This window comes from Heteronotia binoei, chromosome 2 (genome assembly GCF_032191835.1).
Source record: "Heteronotia binoei isolate CCM8104 ecotype False Entrance Well chromosome 2, APGP_CSIRO_Hbin_v1, whole genome shotgun sequence".
NCBI classification, from domain to species: Eukaryota; Metazoa; Chordata; class Lepidosauria; order Squamata; family Gekkonidae; genus Heteronotia; species Heteronotia binoei.
Genome location: NC_083224.1, coordinates 30,896,251 through 30,922,672, shown reverse-complemented (window position 1 = coordinate 30,922,672; position 26,422 = coordinate 30,896,251). Strand labels below are relative to the sequence as shown.

Below are 26,422 nucleotides of genomic sequence, written 5' to 3'. Positions count from 1 at the left end.
CTCTTGGAGGATTGACTACATCAGGGGGGTATGGCCTAATATGCAGAGGAGTTCCTGCTAGAAAAAGAACCCTCCAAGATTTCGAGTAGTCCTCCACAGGGTGTGATGTTAGAGAATATTTCTAAATAGAGGATGTCCAGTCTGCAGGAAATTGGAGTTGCTGATATTCCTCTGATGCGCAGGCTGGTATTTCTCTGGTTCCTTGATCTCAGAAGCTGAAGAGGCCCCGGCCAGTATTTGGATAGGAGACCACCAAGGACTACCAGGGTCATAACGCAGAGGCCGGCAATGGCAAACCATCTCTAAATATCTCTTGCCTTGAAAACCCTGTGGGGTCACCATAAGTCAGTTGTGACTTGATGGTGCTTTCCATCACCATCTTTCCTCTACTTACCTGAGCTGATGTTCCTGTGTGTGTGTGGTGAAGAGGTGGATGGACATCTGCCCCCCCCCCCCCTTATCACTCAGGTGAGAATCCACATAGAACATCTAAGCAGATGGCCGGATTCTCTCCCTCCTCCACTTTTGAGAGAGGTGGGGGGGGGGGACAAATGATGTGGATTTCCACGTGAAGGACAATGGTGAAAGTATCACCACCACAGCAGAATACTTGGTCAGCATCTGAGAGTCTGTTTGGTGTAGTGGTTAAGTGTGCGGACTCTTATCTGGGAGAACCGGGTTTGATTCCATTCTTCTCCACTTGCAGCTGTTGGAATGGCCTTGGGTTAGCCATAGCTCTCGTAGGAGTTGTCCTTGAAAAGGCAGCTTCTGGGAGAGCTCTCTCAGCCCCACACCCACCTCACAGGGTGTCTAATGTGTGGAAAGGAGATTGTAAGCCGCTCTGAGACTTTGATTCAAAGAGAAGGGCGGGGTATAAATCTCCTGTCCTCTTCTTGAATTGGACTACCCCTTGAGAGTAAACACCATAGGTGATCACTTTTGCATATGAAGGCATGTAACTACCAGAGGGTCTTGTTTTCATGTTTGTTGTTAAAGTGGAGTTGGTACGGGAAAAGATAAGTTAGAAGTGAGAAGTAGTGGGGGAGGGAAGCTTTAACCTTTCTGCCTTTCCATACACACCCCTCCCAGTAGCTTTTCTACAAACACCTTGTACAAATTAGATCACTGGTGTATCAGGGTTAATATTGTCTTCTCTGACTGGTGGTGATTGTCCAGAGTCTCAGGTCAAAGTCTTTCACACAGTCCACTACCTGATGGGATGTGCCAGGGTTTGACCTGGGACCTGACAGCCAGTTTGGTGTAGTGGTTAAGTGAGTGGACTCTTACCTGGGAGAACCGGGTTTGATGCCCCACTCCACCACATGCAGCCAGCTGGGATGACCTTGCGTCAGTCAGAAGTTCTCTCAGGGCTGTTCTGTCAAGAGCAGTTCTCTCAGAGCTCTCTCAGCCCCACTTACCTCACAGGGTGTCTGTTGTGGGGAAGGGCAGGGAGACTGTAAGCCGCTCTGGGACTCCCAAGTAAAGAGCTGGGTATAAATCCAATCTCCTCCTCGCCAAGCAGATGCTTTACCTCTGAACCACCAGCTTCAGTCTTCATTTGAAGCTCCACCCTCCCTTCAAGGCGATTTCCCTGACCTGCAGTGGCCTCCACTGAAGTGCTGTTCGTCCTGCCCTGGATGTTGCTTGTATCTGCAAATGGCAGTTTTGAGCAGCCATTTTAGGTTGAGGGAAGGAGATTCATTTAAAGACGAAGGTCTTAATCTGAGATATATATTTGCACCATGGCTTTTTTGAAGAGGAACGTACCTGTGATCACTGAACTTCCAGTGTCTCATGTAGCCCTAACTATTATTATTTTCAGAAAATGCATCGTTTAAAGCCCTTCCTTCTCACCGATACTCAAGGTGGACTACAAATTTACTAAAGTTCCACCATCTCGCTACCTGGTGGTCTTTGCTCATTGCTCAACGGCAGCTTCATGTGCTGTGTTGTCCTGGTACAGATCCCAGGGTGTGGAACACACACCCAAGGTGTTATTTGTGAGGGTACTTGAAGGTCTGTGGTTCAGTGGCAAAACACTTGCTGCAGAAGGTCTTGGGTCCTATCCCTGGCATCTTCAGTTGAAGAAGCAGGGCTTTTTTTGTAACAGGAACTGCTTTGCATATTAGGCCACGCATCTCTGATGTAGCCAATCCTCCAAGAGCTTACAGGGCTTTTAGTACAGAGCCTACTGTAAGCTGTCGGAGGACTGGCTACATCAGGGCTGTGTGGCCTAATATGCAAAGGATTTCCTGCTCCAAAAAAAGCCATGAGAATAGAGTAATGGATGCTCTGCCTGAAAGAGGTGCTGCCAGTCTGTATAGACAGTATTGACTTTGATGGATTCATGGTCTAATTTGGTATAAAGGCAGCTTCATGTGCGTATGTAAATTGCTGCTTTCCCTCCATGTATTTGAGACAGAACCCACCCCCTAGCTTTTCTTTTAACTTTCTTCGATCTTTATAAGGGCAGAAAAAAAAAATTATGCATAAAGTTGCATTCTTGGCAGGGGATGCAGTCATTGTGGCAGGATTGTTTGCCCTCCTGGAATACAACCATAGCTTGAAGTTTCCTCCTCCCTCAAAGTTCTTGCAGGTAGAAGTTCTTGCAGACTTTCATTGGGCTTAAATATGGGAAAGCCACCTTCAAATCCATCGCCCCCCCCCCCTCAAAACTCACAAGTGGGCTTTCAGGCATATCCCTCCCTCCCAACCCGGCCTGCCTCCTAAGAGCTCAAGCGACCCTCTGCACTCTTTGGCGAAAGCAGACTTTCAACAAGCACAATGAGGCAAATAGTGACTTCCTCTTGGCCCACCTCCAGGCTGTTGGCTGCTCACAGAAACGCCTTTTGAAATCGGCAGAGCAGGCCCAACCGTTTCCCCGGAGCGGCAAGAACAATGCTCGCCTATGAAGGCGGAGAGCCAGCCAACAGCCTGGCTTGCGGTGACAAAACTGGTTTCAGGCTTTGCAAAGGTCGGCGGCAGGAAGGCAGGGGAAACTGATGGGTGACAGAGAAGCAGGTGGTATATGGAAAGTGCAGGTGCCAGGCTGGGGTTGGAAGGAAGGAGCGTCAGCAACCAGAATATCCCCAGCCGTGGTCTGGGAGGGTGGGAAGCCAGGAGATAACTGCGTAGTCCCAAAGAGAGTTTGAAAAAGCCAAGCAGGGAAGGTGGTTGAGCTAACTGCCAGGGAACGATGGATCCCAGCAACTGGGGCTTTGGAAATGTATGATTCTGGACAACCAAGTATCCCTTTTAAGGTTAAAAAAAACATGCTGTGCCACAGAGCCACAGTCCCTCCCCAGTCCACTGCAATATTCAGATTCTGCAGCAGATTGATGGGACCTCAGCAGACATTCCAGAAACCTGAGAAACAAACACTGTTAAGTAGACACATCTTGGCTACTGTTGAGGTCTCTGAGGTTATTTTCGATGTGTGCCCTATTTGTATGGGACACTGGCCAGGCATGTTGGGCCTTACAGATCGCCTCAAATGGGAGTGCATGCTATGGGGCACACCCAGTATTCATGTGCAGTGTGTACTGCAAGGGAATATCTGTAATGGCGGGAAATAACTCATCTGTCAGTAATTCTCTTCTCAGTGAGGAGCCTCCAGTGGTTTCCAAGAACCAAACCAGAGTTTTCCAAAGCACTGACTTGACTGAAAGTCGCTGCTGCAGTCCATTTTCCTCTGCTAGCAACTAAAATGGAAATTGGTCAGCATAGATAGTGCCACAGGCTCAGACCAGTTTCACACTAGACCTTTAATTCTGGTTTAGCCCTGTCCCCGTGCTGACATTCTACACCAAAAGTATAGAATCATAGAGTTGGTTTCTCTGATTCTAGTGTAGAATGTCAGTTTGGGGACAGGGCTGAACCAGGATTAAAGGTGTAGTAACAAAATTGGTCTCCATCTTTGAGAAGATGTACTGGAAAAGACAATTATGTTAGGAAAAGCTGAAGGCAGCAGGAAAGGAGGAAGGCTCAACAGGATTTTGTTTTTACAGTAAGAGTAGTACATCAGTAGAATTGAGAGGTTGTGAGCTTCCCCTCACTGGCAATCTTTAAGCAGCCACTGGACTTGTCGGGGATGCTAGTCTAGGCTGATCCTGCATTGAGTTTTGATTAGATGCCTCGGCTGGCCCCTTCCAAATCTGTGATGCTATAAGATTCATTGATTCAGTCAAGGAAGCCATGGCCCTCAGTTTGCAAGATTAGGGCAAGGCTATGAACAAGAAGATGCTTTGGAGGTTACTTCGTAGAGTTGCCCTAAGTCACAGGCGACTTCACAGCAACTAACACACACACGATCATTCAGTCCTGTTCTTTCCTTAAAATCAGGTGCAGTAAATACCTGTTAAGGAATTTGTAGAGTCTTTCCAGGAACTCCAGGGTCATCAAATCCAACCCCCTATAAAATGCAGGAAAATCACAAGTACCTCCCCCTGCCCTACTTCTCATGATCTGCCTAAGTTCACAGACTCAGCCTTGGTGTCAGATGGCCAGCTGGCTTTAATCTGGCTCACAGGGCTCTTTTCTTCCCCCCCCCTTCCCGTTCTCACTCTTTGAAGCTCTGGGGCTGCCCAAGCTGCAAGGAAAATGTGGAATGGATCGTCCATTAAGGTCTCTGTGCCCTGATAGATAGGGCCCGGAGACCTCAATGGAAAATCCATTCCACGTCCTCCCTGCAGCCCTGACTGTGCTGAAATGTGTTTCAGTGGAGTGGAGATCAGTATTTGACCCGATGATCAGTGGTTTCTATTTCTCCTTATCTAGAAACCTCTGGTCAATGCTTTTTTAGCTACCCCCCCCCCCCCCCCGCCAAAAAAAGGAGTTACTTTCTGAGCTGCAGATTTCTGTAAGCACAGCCATGAAAACAGGAACTTGCAAGGAAAGCCTTCTTTGATGTTTACATCATAATGGCAGCTTGCTGTCCTTTGACTGGACCCCACCTTGCATTCTGTAGGCACTAGCTCATCCCCACATAATGTTTCTCCCTCCACAGATATTCTTGGTGCTTTGTTGTGGGGAGACTGTTGTGTTTGAAGGAACTTGTCACAGTAGTATCTCAGCCATTTGAATAAGAGCTCTCAGGAGCCATTTGAGTTGGAGCTCTCATGGGGATTTGTTCTTTATCCTAACATCAAACTTTGGAAATAGGGATGGACTGAGAAATATAACGTGGGCCTTTTTTGTTCCATAGCGGGAGTCCCCAGCTTTTAGGGGACTGCAGGAACCTTTGGAACTCTGATGCAAGGCAGTGGGCAGAATCACAAAATGGCTGCCACAGGAGGTGGAGCCAACCACAGAATGTCAGGAAGCAAGGTTGTATATAACACTATGGTTGCGTTCGCACACCCTAAATAATGCACTTCCAATCAACTTTCAGTGCACTTTCCAACTGGATTTTACTGTGTGAACTGGCAAAATCCAGTTGGAAAGTGCATTGAAAGTGCATTATTTAGCATGTGTAACCACAGCCTACTAGTACCTTTTCTCTCTGAAATGTTGAAGCTCTGTTTAACAGGATGCCTTTTAATGTACAGAGCCAGTCAAAAGCCGTGCTGATCAAGAGCCCCATCTAGCCATGCCCACGTTCTAAAAGCACTTGGTGTATGCCACAGAAAAGGTGTTCACTGATCACCACTTTGGGGACTTCTGCCTTGCAGGAATACCTATGAAAATGAAAACCTATCCGTTTGAAATCCACTTTGCTTTTCTGTGATCAGTAAACAGGAGACGCATGAATCTGGTTGCTTACACAGAGATCTTGCTCATAACTTCTCATGGGAGCCTGAGACTTTATTTTTTTGACCTCACCCTGTTGAGGTATCTCCAGAAGGAGAAACATTTACACTAGACTTGACCTTAGAAATCAGTGCTTGGGGTAGCTAAAGCAAAATGTCATGGGCATGCATGCAAGACACATTCTTCCTCATCCAGTACCTGCAAGGACACTATCTTCTTCACCCAGTGGACCCGTGCAGAAGATGTCTCAAGAATGCCTGAATTGATCTTTGCAGGTCTTCTATTAGGCTGAGAGTCATTGACTGGCTCAAGATCACCCAGTGAGTTTCCATGGCAGAGTGAGGATCTGAGAGACCCAGCTAGCCTGACACTCTAGCCACTACACCATGCTGCCTATCCATGTGTTCTTTCTGGCAAGGAGGGAAGGAAGCAAGCTCTGTGCAGGTGCTTCCATTCTGATGACTGGTTGAAGCCAAACTGGGCTTTGGCTGGAAATGCGGTTCTTTTTGGAGAGGGAAGAAATGTGCACTCTCTGTCTTTCCTGGGTCTCTTGGTTAGAATCTCCATCTTATGTGTATAGTCCCCGTGCAGCAGAGCTCACACATATATATTGTGTCGGGAGTATAGACCACACAGCAGCAATTAGTTCATTGGTCAACCTAGCCTAGTTTTAGTCGCTCTTGGAAGTCTCAAGCAGAGACTTTCTTACTTGGGATTCTTTCATTGGAGCCAGTTTCCAAGAGTTGCCCTGTTGGTCTGCAGTAGAACAGCTGGATTCTGGACTCTATGTGTGCAAAGCGTGGTGAAGTTGCAGCTGGCTCACAGCAACTCCAGCAAGGGCTTTTCAAGGCAGGTGAGCAACTGAGGTGGTTTATCCTGGCTTTCCTCTGCAGAGTCTTCTTCGTGATCTCCCTTCCATATACGAACCCTACTCAGCTGCCGAGATCTGATGAGATTGGGATATATCATGCTGCCTTCCCTTCCTGGACTCTCCTACTGGACTCGCATCCAGCAGTTTAACCGGAGTCATTGGGAACTTGAATTTAGGACCTTCTATGTGCAACAGATGTACTCTCTGCTATAGAGTTATAGGATTGCCATCTCCAGGCTGGGAAATAGCTGGAGATTTGGGAGGGGGGGGGGGGTTTGCAGAGGCATGGGATTTCAGTGAGGTATAATGCCATAGAGCAGGGGTGGCCAAATTTGCTTAATGTAAGAGCCACAAAGAATAAAGTCGGATGGTTGAGAGCTGCAAGACCTGAGCATTCATTCATTCATTCACATTTTATTTATATCCCGCCCTCTCTGCTGGAGCAGGCTCAGAGCATCAGATGGTTGAGCCGGGAGGGAAGGAAGGAAATAGACGGGGGAGGTAGAGGTGGAAAGAAAGTAACTTTAAATGCATTCTCCAAGCCACTGAACAACGGGGTGGTGAGGGCTTCAAGAGCCACACAATATGTGTGAAAGAGCCACATGTGGCTGCTGAGCCGCAGTTTGGCCCCCTTGCCATTGAGAGTCCATTTTTCAAAGTGGCCATTTTCTCCAGGAGAACTAATTTCTGTTGCCTGGAGATCAGTTGTAATCCCAGGAGATTTCCAGCCACGGCCTGCAGGTTGGCAACTCTAGCTGTAACTCCTCTATAGTAATTTCCTCCACAACGCATGCACACATTTTTTTTAACACACTCATTTGAAGCAGTTTGGCGGCCATGATTTCCTGCCTAAAAAGTGGGCAACTGGGTAAATTTAGAAGCTTGAATAATCTCAGTTAGGCCAGAGATGCTGCGTTTGTATCCGAGAAAAGAAACGTAACTTTTCATCTTTTCCCTGTGGTTGTATAGCTTTGGCTGTAACGTGTCACACCCTCCGCTTCCTCTGCTGCCACTCCCTCTATCGGTGTTTCTCTTCTCCGTTCTCTCCTCCTCCACTTCCTGTGTTACATGTTTTTTTTTTAAAAAGAAAACTGCCAAACAGGTCTCCAGGTTGCCCTTTCAGTTGCTGTGCCACTCTTCCAAAGTGCCTCACGTGCCAGCTCATGGTGGTGGTGGGGGAGAGATAGGGAATTCTGAAGTAAACCTTCTCTCTGCTTCTGTTGAAACTTGGCCAGCTGGCAAAGGGGACTTAACTTGGCATCCGTGAAGCAGAACACTTCAGAACGGAAAAGGTTAAAAAAATACCTGGCTCTGCCCATAGCATAAAATGGGAGAAAAAAACAGTGGCAGCTGAGTTCAGTGGCCCATTTGCTGCACCTGTTCGTTGTCATTTTGAATGGCCCTAATAAAAGGTGCTTACATGGATTCTGGGTTTTGTTCTGGATTTTTCAGGGGCCAGCGCAGCTGTTTACAGCTTTTTTTCTCTTCTTGGTGGCCTGGACCAGATCTTGGAAGCTAAGCAGGGTTGGCCCTGGTTACTATTTGGATGGGAGACCTCCAAGGAAGACCAAGGTCATGCAGATCCAGGCACTGGTCAGCCACCTCTGAATGTCACTTGCCTTGAAAATCTACCGGGAGTGTTGAACTCATTTGTTATGAGGGCCGGACTGACATAAATGGGACTTCATCGGGTCAGGCCACCTGTTTCATAAAATGTAATCCCAGGTAGCGTAGACATAAACTTTATAAAGAACACAAAACACAATTAAAAATATTATTTTTAACTTAAAATAAAACATGCTTAAAACAGTAACACTCTTCCTATATTTTGTGTTTAATAGTCTTTGATAATTGACACCTCCCAAGCCTCCCCCCCGGCCACCGCCTTTAAAATATGCCTGCCTAAAATGGAAAGGTTGGGTAATGGTAGGATTTGGCAATGCAATTTTTAAAACAAAACATCAAGAAAAAGCTCAAGCACCACAGCAGAAACTAAAAATATAAAATGCTCTTAGCCTAGGAAAATATGAAGTGGCTGGGCATTGCAAGCTTCTCCCCTCTCTCCCCCCCCCCCCAGTGTACTCTGAGTGTCTGTAGCTCTCCAGGGTTTCAGGGTTTTTTAAAGGTTGGTTTGAGATAATAATGGTCCTCTTCAGCACTTGTTCTGCATTGGAGTCTCATATTTTGAGAGGGTGTGTGTTAAAACTAGTATTTCTCTGCAAAACTGAAGTGCCTTAAGTTTGTAGAACTCTATATTTTAACTGTGGTTGGTCCCAAACTTCCTCCCCCACCTTTAAAAGATGTCTGCTTAAAATGGAGAAGTGGGAGAATAGTGAGATTTGGCAATACAATTTTTAAAAATAATACATCAAGAAAAAGCGCAGTGATCACAGCAGAAACTAAAAATGTAAAATGCTCTGAGTATAGGAACACATGAAATGGCTGGGCACCGCAAGTTTCTCTCCCCCCACCCCCACCCCGGTCTACTCAGAGTGCCTGTGGTTCTCAAGGTGTAATGTTCCCCTTTGGCTTTGTCTTCCCAGGCTAGAGTACTTACTCAGGCATCCATTCTCAGGTCCATTCAGCAGAGACAAGCTGGCTCAAAACATCAGCCATTTGTAAGGAGACAGCTGACTAGTTTGGTGTAGTGGTTAAGTGTGCCAACTTTTATCTGGGAGAACCGTTTGATTCCCCACTCCTCCACTTGCACCTGCTGGAATGGCCTTGAGTCACACACTTTCTGAAAAGCTTGGTGGGTGCCAGGGGAAGTGGGAAACCCTGATTTGAGCAATCATTCCCTCACCTTAGGAGCTGTATTTCCCAAGAAGCTACAGTTCCCAGGATTCATCTGGAGAAGCCAAGTGAAGGTGGCAGTGGTAGAGGCTGCTACTACTCCAAAATCCATATCCTCCTCTTCTTTCATTATGCACCCCACTATGTGTCAGTGCAGGATGGAATTCCAGCTTCTTATATGTTCAGGTTTCTCATGTGTACATGTGAAAAAATGCTCAGTTCTTCCAATCTGTAGATGTACAACAAAAAAAGAAAATAAGAAAATGGGATGGTTGTGTGTGTGAGAGAGACTGTGTCATTTTTCTTGCTAAAGCTAAGCAAGATGCATAGGCATTGTTCCCATGTGGTGGCAAAGTCTTTTGTCCTTGTTTTGTGCAGATTGTATCTTGAACTCTTGTTGCCTGACAACCTTTCTGGTCTGTTTGTCCAAAAGTATTTTTGGCTGTGCCAGCATGTGGTGGCGCTAGCAGTACTGTTAGCCAGAAAGAGTGGGGGGGAACACAGAAGGAATCTGCCCATCTTTTCAGGACAGATCCCTTTTAGCCCCTTTCACACTTTCCTGCCATTCTCAGTATCAGTTGTTGTAATTCCTGCTTGCAACGGGTTGTGCTTGAAGGATTGGGCAGCCCGACAATCTCTGGGCTCAAGGTTCTGTTACTTAGATTTCCTTTTCAGCTTTTGGTGAAACCTCAGAAGCCAAATTTCAGATAAATACATGACAATAGTCAGAGGAGCAGAGCTTGTAGCATCTTTTGTCTTGAGTTCCATAAAATACTGGCATATTTTTCAAAGGCTGCAGGGTTTTTGGTTCAGTGATACCAGTAGTATCTGAGGAAGTGTGCGTGCGCATGAAAGTTCATACCTTTAATAAACTTTTGCTGGTTTTAAATGTGCCACTGGCAAAAAAGGCAGTGGCGGGGTGTGTATGTGTGTGTTTTTTTTCTCTTAAGAGCCAGTTTGGTGTGGTGGTTATGTGTGTGGACTCTTATCTGGAAGAACAGGGTTTGATTCCCCACTCCTCCACTTGCAGCTGCTGGAATGACCTTGGGTTAGCCATAGCTCTCACAGAGTTGTCCTTGAAAGGACAGCTGCTGTGAGAGCCCTCTCCAGCCCCACCCACCTCACAGGGTGTCTGTTGTGGGGGAGGAAGGGAAAGAAGATTGTAGGCCACTCTCTGTCCTTGAAAGGGCAGCTGCTGTGAGAGCCCTCTCCAGCCCCACCCACCTCACAGGGTGTCTGTTGTGGGGGAGGAAGATAAAGGTGATTGTGAGTCACTCTGAGATTCGGAGTGGAGGGCAGGATATAAATCCAATATCTTCTTTATCTTCTCTCTTTTTTTTTCCAAGCTGACCTTCCATTACCTTGACACTGCAATTTTATATTTTTTAAAAATATTTTATATTTTTAAAAGCACAAGAAAGTATACTTCCTCGACAATAAAGAATGTGTTGGTCTGTAGCACTGAGAGGATGCCGACTGCCAATCTTGTCCTCCGACGTTTCTAGTTTCTTGGGATCCATACATGGCAGTTTCCTCGAAGTCGAGTACACGATGGATCAGATTTGTTTAATTCACGAGACAACAGTGGGTGGCCGAATCACCTTGGAATTTTAAAACTAATACTCTCTGAGCACACTGTACTGGTCTTGTATAGCACAAAACCCAGTATAGTGTTGCGCAGCTTCATGCACCAATGATTATCACATGTAGCTCAAGTTGAGCAAGTAGGTAGAAAGGAAGAACTGGACTTGCCAGCTTTCTCACCCTTTCTGGCCCAGTTTTGGGCACTGGAGCTCGCAAGAGTGTTCTGTGACCTTGGTAGACTGGTGTATTCCAAGATGGACAGGACAGGGTATGTAGCAACAGGATCCTACAGTCTCCATTTTTAGTCCTGCCTTTAAAGCCACATCAGGGCTTTTTTGTAGCAGGAACTCCTTTGCATATTAGGCCACACACCCCTGATGTAGCCGATCCTTCAGGAGCTTACTGGGAGGGCCTACTGTAAGCTCCGGGAGGATTGGCTACATCAGAGGTATGTGGCCTAATATGCAAAAAAGCCCTGATCCTGCCTTTGGGCTCATACAGCATTACTAGCTTTGTAAAGTGTAAGTCTCTGTTTGCTTTGTGAAAATGTAGGTGTTTTTAGGCTGACTTCTTGTCGTATGTGCTTATCTGACATTTTTTGGGGGAAAGGGTTTAAATATTTGCTGTGTCTTCCTTGGCTTGGATTGTTGGTTGCTTTTGCAGAGAGGAAGCCCTGGACACCTGGGAAACTCCGCACACACACACACAAAAAGCTCCTGCATGTGTCAGGAACGCATGGGCCAGTGCTTTCATGGATTTGGTTTTAACCTGGGGTTTTTGTGATGGATTTTGCTATAGCCCAGGTTACTGTTTTGCATGAAAGCTGCCATAGTGAAGTGGTTAGGATGCTGGACTATAATCTGGGGGAATTCTGACCAATTCTCCACTAAGCTTGTTCCGGTGTCGAAGCTCTCCCCCACCCTGATGGTTCTGTCCGATTTCGCACAAGCTGACATGGGGCTGCAACTTGCCCCGCCTCTTTCGCGCAGCAAGCAGAAAACAGTTTTCAGAGGATCTTGCTTGCCATGGGAAAAAGGCAAGGCAAGCTGCAGCCCCTGCAGCGGCTTGTCTGAAATTGGACAGAAGTATCAGGGAAAAAGAGCTCCAACGGCGGAACAAGCCTAGTGGGGAATCAGTCTCAGATTCACATCCTCATGGTGCCATTAGGAAGTTTGCCGGGTGACTGTGGGCCTGTCACTCTTTCTCAGCTTCACCTTCCTCACAGGGTTTGCATGAGAGTAAGACGGGAAGGGAGACTCATGGCACCCAAAAGTCCTTGGAGGAAGAAGGGGGATGATGACAGTGTGATAGCATAGTAAAAATGGGTCTCGCATGGTGTGATAAGTGATTGCCTTGTTCTGATGGGTGTTGTCAATTGAAAAAGGTTGTACCTTACAGCCTCATCAGGCAAGCGCTGTGAAGGAAACCCCACTTCTCCATCCACAACCCTTGGTTAATATGGCCATACCCAGATCAGGCCAAAAATGTTTTCCTGTCTTCTGATAGGGCTACTCCATTTAGGAGCTACATAGACTCATCTTTGGATTGGAGGCATTCTGTATCACGACTGTAATCTTAGATGGTCCCAACTCCTGACCTGGGTAGTCCAGGCTGGTGCAGTCTTGTCAGCTCTTGGAAGCTAAGCAGGGTTGGCCCTGGTTAGTATTTGGATGGGACACCAGCAAGGAAGTCCAGGCTCGCTATGCAGAAGAAGACAAGGGCAAACCACCTCTCTCCTGCCTTGAAAACCCCATGGGGTCACCATAAGTTGGCTGACAGCACGTTCTACCATTGTTAGAGGACCATATGCTCACCCTTCCGTTGTTGTTGTTGTTGTTTTAAATTGTCCACCTTTCTCACTGGGGCTCAAGGTGGTTAACAAGACCAACAGAACTATTGTTGCTCAGTATGCTAACTGCACTATATATATGGCCTTTCAAGTTTACACCATGGCTCAATTTGGGCGTTGATTCAACTGACTACAAGCTTAAAATATAGGAAGGTCCTCTTTGCTTCATGAACCGCTCACTGTTTATCTATCTGTGGTAGGCTTATGTGTATACAATCTGACCTGTTCTGCTTTGTGTCTCATTAATTTTGACACGGGCATCTTGCCAGGTAGTTAGGATAACACCTTGATCCTGACTGGGAGCCATCTTCCCCTGTCTTGGGGCCTGAGGTGCCAAGTGAAACCCGAGGCGAAGCTCTACTCTGCCAGCGTCAGTAATTCTAATTTTAGGTTTGACTCTGTTCTTTGGTGTGTTCTTCAAGTGCTTTTTTTTTTGTGGTCTCGGCCAGTGATTAATCAGGAATGCCATGGAACAACTCATAAGTTGCCATTCACAGGGTGAATTTGATGTGTGATGACAGTTTGAAGATCACTTGATTGATGTTTTTATAATCACATTTTGAGATGAAGTTCTTTTCTGGCATCAAGATGTTATTCTTTCTGCCTTGTTTTGGATCCCCTTCTTTTAAACAGAAGAGCACGGGGGGGGCGGGACTTAAAATCTCATTTTTTAAAAAAAGGGAAATTAGATTTTTTTTTGGGGGGGGGGCCTTGTTCAGGTTTCTGCATTTTATAATCCATACAGATGTCCCAAAATGGGACAGTGGCATACATTTCTTTCCCTGTTTTTAATAAACACAAGCGTACTTTGTCAATTTTTCAACTTCAGGAAAAGCAAACCTTTTTTTAAAAAGGCAAAAGAAAACGGAACCATTTTTGAAACAGTCATCCGTCCAGGAGAGAACTTCATGTCACTGCAATTGGTGTGTTCTTTCTTTAGTTGAAAAGTAATCAAAACTTAACCTACCTGGTCTGAATTGGAAGGAGGGGGTAAATTATAAATGAGTTTGTTACATTGTTTTGTTTTTTAAATAACATTCTAATTTATTTTTCACCATTTCCAGTTTCAAATCTTTTAATAACATATTTTGAAATTGGGGCAGATTGTGTGTGTGTCCATTTTGTAATCTCTAACTTTAGCACACAGAGGTAGTTCTGAAAAGACTTTACTGCAGTATTCATTAGAATTTAAGAACGTGATCTACAATAATGTTTTTCAACTGAATAGCTGAAAGTTAGGGAGGGATTAGTCCCAGGAGATGAGGTTAGGTTCAGCATGCATGGTGTAAATTTGTAGTGGGTGACAAGCAGTGTTCCCTCTAAGCTGAGTTAGCGTGAGCTAGCTCACAGACTTTTAGCCTCCAGCTGACACATTTTTGTCCTAGTTCAGGTAGGATGACCCCAGAGCACACTGATTTATGCAGTAGCTCACAACTTTAATGCCAGTAGCTCACAAAGTAGAATTTTTGCTCACAAGACTCTATAGCTTAGAGGCAAGATAGAGTAAGTGTAACACTCTGGATCTGTTAACCTTGGTTAAAGGACAGACTTCAAGACTGAACATTCCTTCCTCCTCCTTTCTCATGGGTAAACTGTCTACTAAATCACAGTTACAGCTTACACTCTTGCCAACAATAACCACAGTTGTCTTGGTATATCAGTCCTGATTTTATGTTGGACTCTGTTGGACAAGGCAAAAAAACCAAAAGGCCCAAAACAAAACACTGACGGGGGAACTTGGTGGCACATGAGTGATGGTTTTTGTTTCAGTTGGGCCACTACCCAAGTGAAGCAACTAAGGTTGGCAAAGGTTTTGCCATCCCTTTAATAGATGAAGAAATGGGCTGTTGGAGCTTTTCATAGCATGGGGCTAAATGATATCACTTGAAAAGGAGAGTTGATTTTTATTCTCTGCTTTTCTCTACCGTAAGCAGTCTCAAAGCAGCTTACAATCTCTTTCCCTTTCTCTCCCCACAACAGGCAGCATCTTGTGAGGGAGGTGGGGCTGAGAGAGTTCAAAGAGAACTGTGGCCGGCCCAAGATCACCCAGAAGGCTTCATATAGACCACTACACCACGTTGACTCCCACTAAGCTGAGGATTGCTGCAGATCAGACTGACAATAAAAGGACAGCTTGAGGGCCCATTTTCAAAACTGACAACCTTAAAAATTGCTATTTGTGCTACACAGCTGCTTTACACAGGTTGCTGGCCTGTTTAGATCAGACACTGAGCTAACCCACATGGGCAAATGCCTTTATTTTGTCAATGTAATGTTTGAATCAGGACTAAGTAAGGAATTAACATAGGCCTGCTTTCTAAGGGCCATATGGCTGCTGCCGCATACACATGAAAGGTTCCTTTTCCTTTTTAGTTACCAGACTCCATATTACCCAACCAGTCATTTCCCCTCTCCCCAGCATATGGAGGAGGTTAAGTGGGACAGACCACTGTTGCTGGAAGGAAACATACCTAAAAAGGGCTTTTAGGGTCACTTACAGTTACCATATCTTGAAAAGCAAAAAAGAGGACGTATTGCCCAACGAACTACTTCGACCAAGTGATCACTGTGACAAATCTTATTCTAAATACCCCTATTATTTAAGCTGTGATAATTCTACTAACTAGGAATATTCCTAAGCTTCCAGTCCCCAAAGAGGACATTTTCATCAGTTTTTTTAAAAACAAGATCTCATAAGAACATAAGAGAAGCCATGTTGGATCAGTCCAGTGGCCCATCCAGTCCAACACTGTGTCACACAGTGGCCAATATATTTGTGTGTGTGTACACACACACACAAACACACACACACACTGTGGCTAATAGCCACTGATGGACTTCTGCTCCATATTTTTATCCAATCCCCTCTTAAAGCTGGCTATGCTTGTAGGCGCCACCACCTCCTGTGGCAGGGAATTCCACATGTTAATCACCCTTTGGGTGAAGAAGTACTTCCTTTTATCCATTTTAACCTGACTACTCAGCAATTTCATTGAATGCCCACGAGTTCTTGTATGGTGAGAAAGGGAGAAAAGTACTTCTTTCTCTACTTTCTCCATCCCATGCATAATCTTGTAAACCTCTATCATGTCACCCCCACAGTCGACGTTTCTCCAAGCTAAAGAGCCCCAAGCATTTTAATCTTTCTTCATAGGGAAAGTGTTCCAATCCTTTAATCATTCTAGTTGCCCTTTTCTGAACTTTTTCCAATGCGGTGACCAGAATTGTACACAGTACTCCAAATGAGGCCGCACCATCGATTTAGAGGAGGGATGGTGGCTCAGTGGTAGAGCATCTGCTTGGTAAGCAGAAGGTCCCAGGTTCAATCCCTGGCATCTCCAAAAATGGGTCCAGGCAAATAGGTGTGAAAAACCTCAGCTTGAGACCCTGGAGAGCCGCTGCCAGTCTGAGTAGACAATACTGACTTTGATGGACCAAGGGTCTGATTCAGTATAAGGCAGCTTCATATGTCCATATATGTCCATATACAGGTGCATTATGATACTGGCTGATTTGTTTTCAATTCCCTTCCTAATAATTCCCAGCATGGCGTTGGCCTTTTTTAATTGCAATCGCACACTGTCTTGACATTTTCAGTGAGTTGTCTACCGCGACCCCAAGATCTCTCTCTTGGTCAGTCTCTGCCAGTTTACAACCCATCAACTTGTATTTGTAGCTGGGATTCTTGGCCCCAATGTGCATTACTTTGCACTTGGCCACACTGAACCGCATCTGCCACGTTGACGCCCACTCACCCAGCCTCAACAGATCCTTTTGGAGTGCCTCACAATCCTCTCTGGTTCTCACCATCCTGAACAATTTAGTGTCATCTGCAAACTTGGCCACTTCACTGCTTATTCCCAACTCCAGATCATTAATGAACAAGTTAAAGAGCATGGGACCCAGTACTGAGCTCTGCGGCACCCCACTTATTACCGTCCTCCACTGCGAAGACTGCCTATTTACAGTCACTCTCTGCTTCCTATTATTAGCCAGTTTTTGATCCACAAGAGGACCTGTCCTTTTACTGCATTACTCTCGAGCTTACTAAGGAGCCTTTGATGAGGAACTTTATCAAAAGCTTTCTGGAAGTCAAGGTAAACAACATCGATTGGGTCCCCTTTGTCCACATGTTTGTTCACTGTAACAGGTTAGTGAGGCAAGATCTTCCCTTACAGAACCCATGCTGAGTATTCCTCAATAACTTGTGTTCATCAATGTGCCTACTCATTCTGTCCTTGAGAATGCTTTCTACCAACTTTCCTGGTATTGAAGTCAGACTGACTGGCCTGTAATTTCCCGGATCTCCTCTGGAACCCTTTTTAAAGATGGGGGTGACATTTGCTACCTTCCAGTTCTCAGGAATGGAGGCAGATTTCAATGAAAGATTACGTATTTTTGTCAGGAGATCCACAAGTTCAACTTTGAGTTCTTTCAGAACTCTTGGATGTATGCCATCTGGACCCGGAGACTTAATAGTTTTTAATTCGTCAATCAGTTGTAGAACCTCCTCTCTTGTCACCTCAATCTGACTCAGGTCTTTCAACACCTCTTCCAAAATTAGTGGTTCTGGAGTGGGCAAACGCTTCTCATCTTCCATAGTGAAGACTGAGGCAAAAAATGCATTCAGCTTCTCAGCCATTTCCCTATCCTCCTTCAGTAATCCTTTTACCCCTTGGTCATCCAAGGGCCCCACTGCCTCCTTGGCTGGTTTCCTGCTTCTAATATATTTGAAGAGATTTTTATTGTTGGTCTTATGTTTTTTGCAATATGCTCCTCATAGCCCCTTTTTGCCTGCCTGATCACAATCTTGCATTTGATTTGCCACAGCCTGTGTTCCCTTTTATTAATCTCACTTGGACTAGCTTTCCACCGCTTAAAGGAGTCCTTCTTGCCTTTTACAGCTTCCATTACTTTGTTTGTTAACCACACAGGTCTTTTCTTATACCTGTTTGTGCCTTTCCTAACTTGTGGTATATATTTTATCTGAGCTTCTAGGATTGTAGTTTTAAATAGCCTCCAGGCTACCCCAAGGGTTTTGACTGTATTTACCTTTCCTTTCAGTTTCCTCTTCACATGCCTCCTCATCTCAGAGAATTTACTCCTTTTAAAGTTAAATGTGGTTGTGCTGGTCTTTTGGGGCAACTCCCTATTTATACAAATGGTGAATTCAATAACGTTATGGTCACTGCTCCCAAGCGGTGTGATCATTTTTACGTCTCTCACCAAGTCTTGGGCATTACTTAGGACCAAATCCAGGATCACCCCATCCCTGGTAGGTTCTGTGACCATCTGCTCCATAGCACAGTCATTGAGAGCATCTAGAAACTCAATCTCTTTCTCTCGACCAGAACACATATTGACCCAATCAATCTGCAGGTAGTTAAAATCACCTATTACGACACAGTTTTTACGTTTAGCCACTGTCTTTAATGCTTCCATCATATTATAATCATCCTCTATCTTTTGATTTGGTGGGTGATAACAAACTCCCATAGTTAAATTTCCTTTTGGACCCTCTATTTCGACCCAAAGCATTTCTAGAACGGAATCTAATTCTTTGACCTCAGTCTTACTGGACCGTATACCCTATCTGACATACAGAGCCACCCCACCTCCAACCCTTCCCTTCCTCTATCCTTCCGATATAACTTATATCCAGGAATCACCGTGTCCCACTGATTCTCCTCATTCCACCAAGTTTCTGAATTCCCACAATGTCTGTTTTCCCCAACACTAAACATTCAAACTCAGCAATTTTTCTTAGAACACTTCTAGCATTTGTATACAAACATCTGTAATTTCCCAGGCAAGTTAGGCCCGCAACCTTCCTCCTGCTGCGAGACTTTGGCAGACACACTATACTGTTTGTCACCATCTCAGTGGACCACTGAGCCATTACTCGGTAAAAAGGTAACAGCTAACCCTTCATCTCTTTGAGATGAGTCCTCCCGAACCAGAGACATTTCATCTCCTGTCGGCTTTCCCCCAAGATTTAGTTTAAAAATTGCTCTGCCACCTTTTTGATTTTATGCGCCAGCAGCTTGGTTCCATCTGGATGGATGTAAAAAAAAATGGATGTAAAAAAAAAGAGGACATCTAGTAACCAGTGTTCCCTGTAAACCGAGTTAGTGTGAGCTAGCTCACAGTTTTTTAGCCTCTGGCTCACAAAGCCTCCGTCTCAGCTCAGGAAAAAATGGCCCCAGGGCAAACTAATTTATGCAGTAGCTTACAACTTTAATGGCAGCAGCTGACAAAGTAGAATTTTTGCTCATAAGACTCCACAGCTTAGAGGAGAGTATTGCTAGTAACCCTAGGTCAGAAGGAAGATTTTTCCTGTCTCTGGTTCAGTTCACTTCTAAATTCTGACTTTAACCAAAATTAGAGCCCCAGATACAGCTTGTTCTCCCCCTTCCCCAGATTTCAGAATAGACTTTCTTCCACCAAATTTACATTTCTGGATAGTTTATGTCAAACATAATTATCATGTTTGGAATATGTAGAGAAATAGTCTAGAATAGCTGGCAAGAGAGGACGTGGGCTGCTTCTGCACTATAGCTTATTAAAATGTCTGTCAGAGATGGCTTCGCTATAATTAAATTCCATCTCAGCGCAGTGGGTGAAGTGACTTAGGTTCCAATTAGTGATTTCCACTTTTGCTTAACTGTATGCAGCGTACAAATAACTACAAAGAGTATGTATAAAAATACAGCCAGGAGAGAACGGGGTGCCCTGGAGAAGGGAGGCATACAGATGTCACCCGAGTGCAGCAGTCTTAATGGATTTAGTTGTGTGAGTTTTATAATTGTTTGAAACTTCACGACTTAAGATCAGTAGCTTCATTTTTATATAGTATTTGGACATTGCCAAAGGTGCCGTATTAAAAGAGCCATTCTCTCCTACAGTAGAAAAGAGCAAGAGTCCAACAGCACCTTTTAAAGACTAACAAAATCTGTGGCAGGTTTGAGTTTCGTGAGTGACTGCTTACTTCAGATATAGCTGGAATACCCTGCCACAAATTTTGTTAGTCTTTAAGGTGCTACTGGATTCTTGCTCTTTTCTACTGCTACAGACTGACTAACACAGCTACCCATCTTGATTTGTTCGCTCCTATGTGCAGTAGATGTGGGATTGTTACCTCTAAGATTGCTGCAGCCCCTTTCAGTGTTTGTAAATACTAGTAGTTCCATTTTTTAAAAAAAAAAAATAATGATAAAACTCTGCTGCCCACTTACTTGGCTTCTTTCACTAATCCAAGCAGTTTTAATTGATCGACCCAACAAATTAATCATTGAAAATAGGGCAGAGCCACTGTGGTGTAGCGATGCCCTAGGACCGGAGAATACTGAGGTTGAAATCCAGCTCTTAGGCTGAGAGAGACTGGTCTCACCTACCTCACGACTTGGAGGAAGGGCAGAATAAAAATTTCACACGTGGTCCTAATGAACATGGTGCATCTTTTCAATCAATGGTAAGGTCCTCATGGCACGCATGTGGCATGTGCTTGCCAGGCAGGGCCAGATCTCCTCCCAAGCGACCAAGGTGCTGCTGGGGCTAATGGCACAAGAGAAGGCACAGCTATGGCTTGTGCCCCCCGCCCCCGCCAATCACCTCTCAGACCTGAACAGCTGAGTCCAAAGAGAATCCCTGAAATGCTGGCAGCTCTGCTGGACTTGGTTTGCTCCAAGCTTCTGGCCGCATACAACTCTCTGGTTTCCCTCCTCACCACGACCACTGTTTGGTTGGTGGCACAGTGACATATTTACTAGAACTCTTTGCTTTTCCTCCCCCAGAACTTGGGACACAAAAGGTGCTTACACCTTTTCTAGAGCTTCAAGCTTGAGCCTTTGTTCATTAAAACGGGGGGAAGAAATTCACATGAATTATTAGATATGTTTTGTTTTCAGTACCAAAGAGAATCTCTTGAACAAGTGAAGCATGTTGACAACTCCAGCCATACAGACGTTTCCAAGATAATTTCCTTTCCCTGTTGAAAAACGTTTAAACTCCTTAAAGGTTAACTTTGGTCAGCCAGTGCCTTTTTGTCCAGGGTTCCAGATAGATTCATCATCAGCTGCAATCAGAACAAGTTTCAGCCTGTTAGAGAATTGGGGAGGGTGTTTACATGGTAACTTCAGGGAAATATGAATAGGGAGTGGGAGAGGAGAATAAACAGAATAAGCTTTTTGTGTTTTACAACAAACGTCTCGTAGTTACTGCCCCCCCAAAAAACAAAAAGCTCGCTGTATTGTGCCAATACAGGTTTAAACACAGAGTCAATGACAACAATGCTGGAATGTTAAATGAACTTGAAAGATTTTTTCTTTTATTGTAGCTAGAAGGAACTGATCAGTACATAGCAGGATTCTCTCTGATAAGAGCTTTGATGAAATTGCCTCACTGTCATGTTGAGGTGGGCAGATGGCTCCATTTTGACAATAACTCCTGTTTTGTTAAGGTACCTCAACTAGAAGTTACCACACATATTTTTGCCAAGGCCCGCTCCAGGGAGGCTCTGGCAGATTGAGAAAAATCAGAGGCACAAGGGGCCTGAAACTTGTTACACTATTTGTCTGGAATTCTGACAGGACTGTTGCTGAAAGCAGATGGAAAGTTTCCGCTGACTGTTCAGGGACCATGGTTTTCTGGACTTGTTAGGGTAAAAAGGATGGTCCACATTAGGGCTGTCAGGCCACATTAAGGTTGCTGGCAACCCCTCAGAGCAAATAGGGCCAGGGCCTGAAAAACATAGTCTACATGTTACATTCACGGTACAGAGGAAGCTGAAAACGGCTTCCTCGGGAACACTGAGCCAGGATAGATTCTCCATGCCAATATCATAGTAATGGCCATCTCTCTGGAAGGTTTCCATGGCAGCACTGCTTGTTTTTTGATTCTGGCTAGTGCTGGTATGAAACAGTAGCTCTTTTCAGTCATTTGTTTTACCACGATCCTCCTGATATATGTGATCACCATTTTTTCCCCCCTGAAAGGGGCAATGTGTGTATTTTCAGCCAGGAGACACACATACTTACGGTTCTGGTGTGCATGTATTGAAGCCGAAAATACATATATTGCCCCTTTCAGGGAAGAAAAATGGCTTACATATATTGGTAAGATTGTGTGTAGAGTGTTATGTGGTAAACAAAAATTGAAAAGGGTGAATGTTCACCAGTTTTTCAACACATACTATGAGCTACATGGAAAGCGTGGAGAGACACTTAGGAAATATGCCTGTCTTTGGCAGCTAGATCCATAATTTATACCTAGTGGATGGGGCCATGATAGTGACCAGGCCTGATCTGCTTTCTTACCATGAAATGGCTTCTTGTGGTATTTGCTGCCACAATTCAGTCATTCTGGCACCCTTTCCAGACAGGGAAGGCTGTTGTGTGGGATAAGTTACCTAGGAACGGCCTGCAAAGACACTTCCTTGACAATCTACAAACAGAGGAGATGCTTTATTGTATTATTTTAAATTTGAATTATAGGGGTTTTTTAATTGTTCAGTTTATGTTGTGATCCACCCTAAACCCATTATGGAAAAGGGCGGAATATAAGCCTACTAAATATAAATAAATAACTACTGGCAACTTCTAAACCATCCGTGTGTATACTTGCCTTCCAGAACGGACCTTTGGCTGACATGAGAGAGCAAGGGTCAGCAACCTTTTATAATTTTTATAACCAAAGAGCCAAGCCATGCAAAATTTCTTTGTTATTAGTTCACCTTTCTTGCTGAGATTCTAGGTGGATTGCAGGATATAAACAGTGCAGTCCATCAGTTTAAAACAACCAGTGAACAATGCAATGGGACTAGGATTTCAGAATTGGGGAGTAATGTAAACAAGAAACCAAGGCAAACCAAATAGTCAGAAGGCAGTTTAAAAGGCAAAGACAATGCAGTAAAAATAGGTGATACAATTATTGCAGCAGACTGTCCCATTGTAAAGGTGTCCTCCTGGGCTGTTCATTCTATTGCAGTTTGTAATCTCTTATTAAAAATGCCATCTTGGACATGATGGTTTCACGCATTATGCAGAAAGACAGAAGAATGGAAGTTTCCCTAACTTTCTCGGGCAGGCCATTTCACAAGATTGAAAACACCACTGAGAATGCACATTGAGCAGGCAGCTGCTAAGTTTTCACAATTGCAGGGGAGTATCTTTAGAAGATTTTCCTCAGACAAGCAAAAGTGTAGCGGCAAAACATAGCATGTGGGTCCACAGCCATTCAGGACTTCGTAGGTGATAATCAGAACCTTGAATTGAACTCAGTGACTGATTAGAATCTGCAGAACGGGTGTGACATGCATGTTTCTCCTTATAGTAGCCAGGCAGCAGTGTTCTGAACTAACTGCAGTTTTATTTTTATTTGATTTTTAGCCCACCCTTTCCATAGAACAGGTTGTCTTTAAGGGCAGACCCATGTAGAGTGCATTACAGTAATCTAGCCTCAAGGTAACATGTCCTGGAGCCACACGGCCAGGTCAGTCGAGTCAGAGGTAAGGGGGCCGTCTTTTAAAAGCCAGTAGAATGCCTTTTTTATGCAGCTGCATTAACTTGCTTCTCCAGTAGTTGTGCTGGATCCAGTATAAGTTTCTGCTGCCCTAACACTGGTAGTTGTGGGTCTTTTGTTAGGAAGTGGCACTCACAACATCTCAAGTAGTGAATATACATAGCGTGGCTTATCATACTGATTTGTGAGTATTCAGAAGGCATTTACTTTGGCAGAGCTGGTAATAGAATGCTGAACTAGATGAGTCCTTATACTCCTAAGAATTTATGGCTAAGCATTCTGCCATTTCCGTAGCTGGATTTAAAACCTTCAGTGTTTGTTTTTGCTTTCCCGTGGAATGACTCTAGATCTCGTTCAGCAAACCACAGCATAAAGTGCCTCAGCGATTCTTCCATCTTTGGGAAAGTAATCTGACAATATCTTCTTTTTTAAAAATCCTACAGGCTCACGCATCACTTTATCTACCCTCAAGCCATCGTCCAGCCCAGCGTGGTCATCCCGACGCCTGTCCAGTCCATCACATCTCCGTATATAGACTACACAACCGCAAGCCAAGCCTATACACAATTCACCACAGCTGCCTACGATCAGTACCCGTACGCTGCTTCCCCTGCTGCTGGCTTCATGGGGTATGGCTACTCGGGCGCAGTTCAACAACCTCTCACAGCTGCCAACCCGACCGTAGCGGCCCCAACAGCCTTCGTGCAGTACCAGCCTACGCAGCTGCAGCCGGATCGTATGCAGTAGTGTCCTAGCCTGGAGTCATCTTCTTTTCTCAGAAGACTGTTCTTTTCTTTCCTTCTGTGATGGAATGGGGAGATGTAAAAAAGGAAAAAAAAAATCTGTGGAAAAACAGAGGAAGCAAAAAAATAAATAAATAAAAATTTAAAGCTTTTAAAAACCAACCTTATTAGGAATGCATATCAATACCTAAGCTATTTATAGTGTTACAGACAAGTTTTTAAGTCCTCTCAGAAAGACTTACACATGCAGCAATGGACTCTTTTTTTATCAAGACAAATAATGTTGCAAAGATGGACTGAATATGACTTTACAACGTGAAAACTACAGGTTCTTGCACACTTAATAGCAGTCTACTTCCATTGCCTATCTTTTTCTCACTCCGGTTTTAAAAATTTCTCTGCGTATCCCTTAGGCCATCAAATTCTGTTGCCTGGTTACCTAACCTTCAACACACAAGGTACTCGGAGAATACAGAAATGGGGGGAAAAATGCAAACCTTTTGTTGTATTAAACCCTTTGTAATACTCAGAGATGCCTTACAGAAAAAAAGAACCTATTTTAATATTTATTGTGATCTTTTTATTCGCACGAGCTGTGAATTGCAGATGCAACGTCTGCCTTCTTTAATTTCTCAACTAAATTATTGTATGTAGGTGGGGGAGGGGGGAGTTCCTAAGTAAGTGCTAAATCACTTTTCGACATGCAAAAAGGGAATATTGGCTTTAAGGACAGCAAAATATTCCTTTAGTCAACGCACTGTTAATTTTTCTTATTGTAATTATTACTCTGTTATCTCAAAGTTTAGGTATATTTTTAAATGCAGAAAAAAAGGAGGGGAAGAAATACTGAACATATTGTCTACTTTGATAGATCTTTTGTTATAATGCTGCAAAGTCTAGAGAAATCCTACAGTATTTATATATAAAAGCTAAGCAGCGTGTGGAGTCGTGGGCCCACAGTGCTTAGGAGGACGTCAGGAATGGATCAGAGTTTTAAGGCGGTGTTACACACTTGAACAAAAGGTTTTTTTAAATGTGACACTTTTGATGCCTAATGGTCCAACAGCTGATGAAGTGAAGAGAAAACAAGACCGTGTAAGTTAATTACATTTTTACAAAAAAAAGAGCAATAAACTATTTTGATTTTAAAACAACTCAGTGCTGTGTTATATACCTTTGTAGCCAGTGCTGTGTTATCTATTAAATGACGCATCTGTCCAGGTGGAGTTTAATGTGACTACAGATAAGTAATAGGAAAATGCCTCGCTTGAGAGTCTATGTACACGCATGCAGAAGATGTTCTCGTGTATTAGAAGGAATCTTAGAAGACAGACCTCATGTGGAGTCAGTGAGGGCAATCCACAGTCATGTGGAGTCAGTGAAGGCAATTTGCCCTCTCTGGAGTGTGGAAGGATGGTTTTGCCCTCATTGTAATCCTGTGACCCCTTCCCCCCCATAAGAATGAATGGCAGACACTTACATAAGAGGAAAAGGTATATTTAAGAAGATGATACTGGGTTTATATCACGTCCTTCACTCAGAGTGGCTCACAAATCTCATTTACCTTCCTCCCCCACAACAAACACCCTGTGGGGCTGAGAGAGCTCTGAGAGAATTGCTCTTGTCAAGGACAAGTTATGCGAGAGCTATGGCTGACCCAAGGCCATTCCAGCAGCTGCAAGTGGAAGAGTGGGGCATGAAACCCAGTTCCCCCAGATAAGAGTCCGTGTACTTAACCACTACACTTTGGGGGAACAGCTGAAGTAAACCACAAGAACCACTGAATTGCAAGCCTGTGACAGGAAGTGATGTTACTTTACGTGACTAGAAGTGATTTGCCTTTGCTAAAAAGGAATCTTCTCCATGGAGTGACCTTGTGTCACTCTTCTGTTGCTTTCTCAGCATGCAAAAAAAGGCAAGTCATATGGTGCCCCTGTTGTCTACAAATGCCCACTAGCAGCAAACCCTTCCAAAAACAATTTTCAAAAAAGAACTCTATAGAGACTCATGATCCAGCTGAAGCACCCATCCAGTGATTAAAGATGACTGTTTTGAAGCGTGACAGGTTGGGAAAGGGCTTTTTATTAAAATAAAAAGTCTGAAAGTCTGCTTAATTCAGAATGGTGAATTGGAGCTTTGTGTTAACTGATAAAAGGAAGTACTTCTTCACCCAAAGGGTGATTAACACATGGAATTCACTGCCACAGGAGGTGGTGGTGGCTTCAAGCATAGCCAGCTTCACGAGGGGATTGGATAAACATGGAGCAGAGGTCCATTGGGGGCTATTAGCCACAAGGTATAGATAGAACTCTGAGG

At 44.3% G+C, this 26,422-nt stretch overlaps 1 protein-coding gene across 1 annotated transcript in view; it reads left to right on the top strand.

Moving 5' to 3' along the window:
- Positions 1-25,257, top strand: part of RBM38 (RNA binding motif protein 38) — a 52,111-nt gene extending 26,854 nt beyond the window's left edge. The window contains exon 4 of the mRNA XM_060230745.1: positions 23,807-25,257. Within this exon, the coding sequence (XP_060086728.1) occupies positions 23,807-24,110 (304 nt within the window). The 3' untranslated portion in view covers positions 24,111-25,257. The remainder of the gene's footprint in view (positions 1-23,806) is intronic.
- Positions 25,258-26,422: the final 1,165 nt, after the last annotated feature.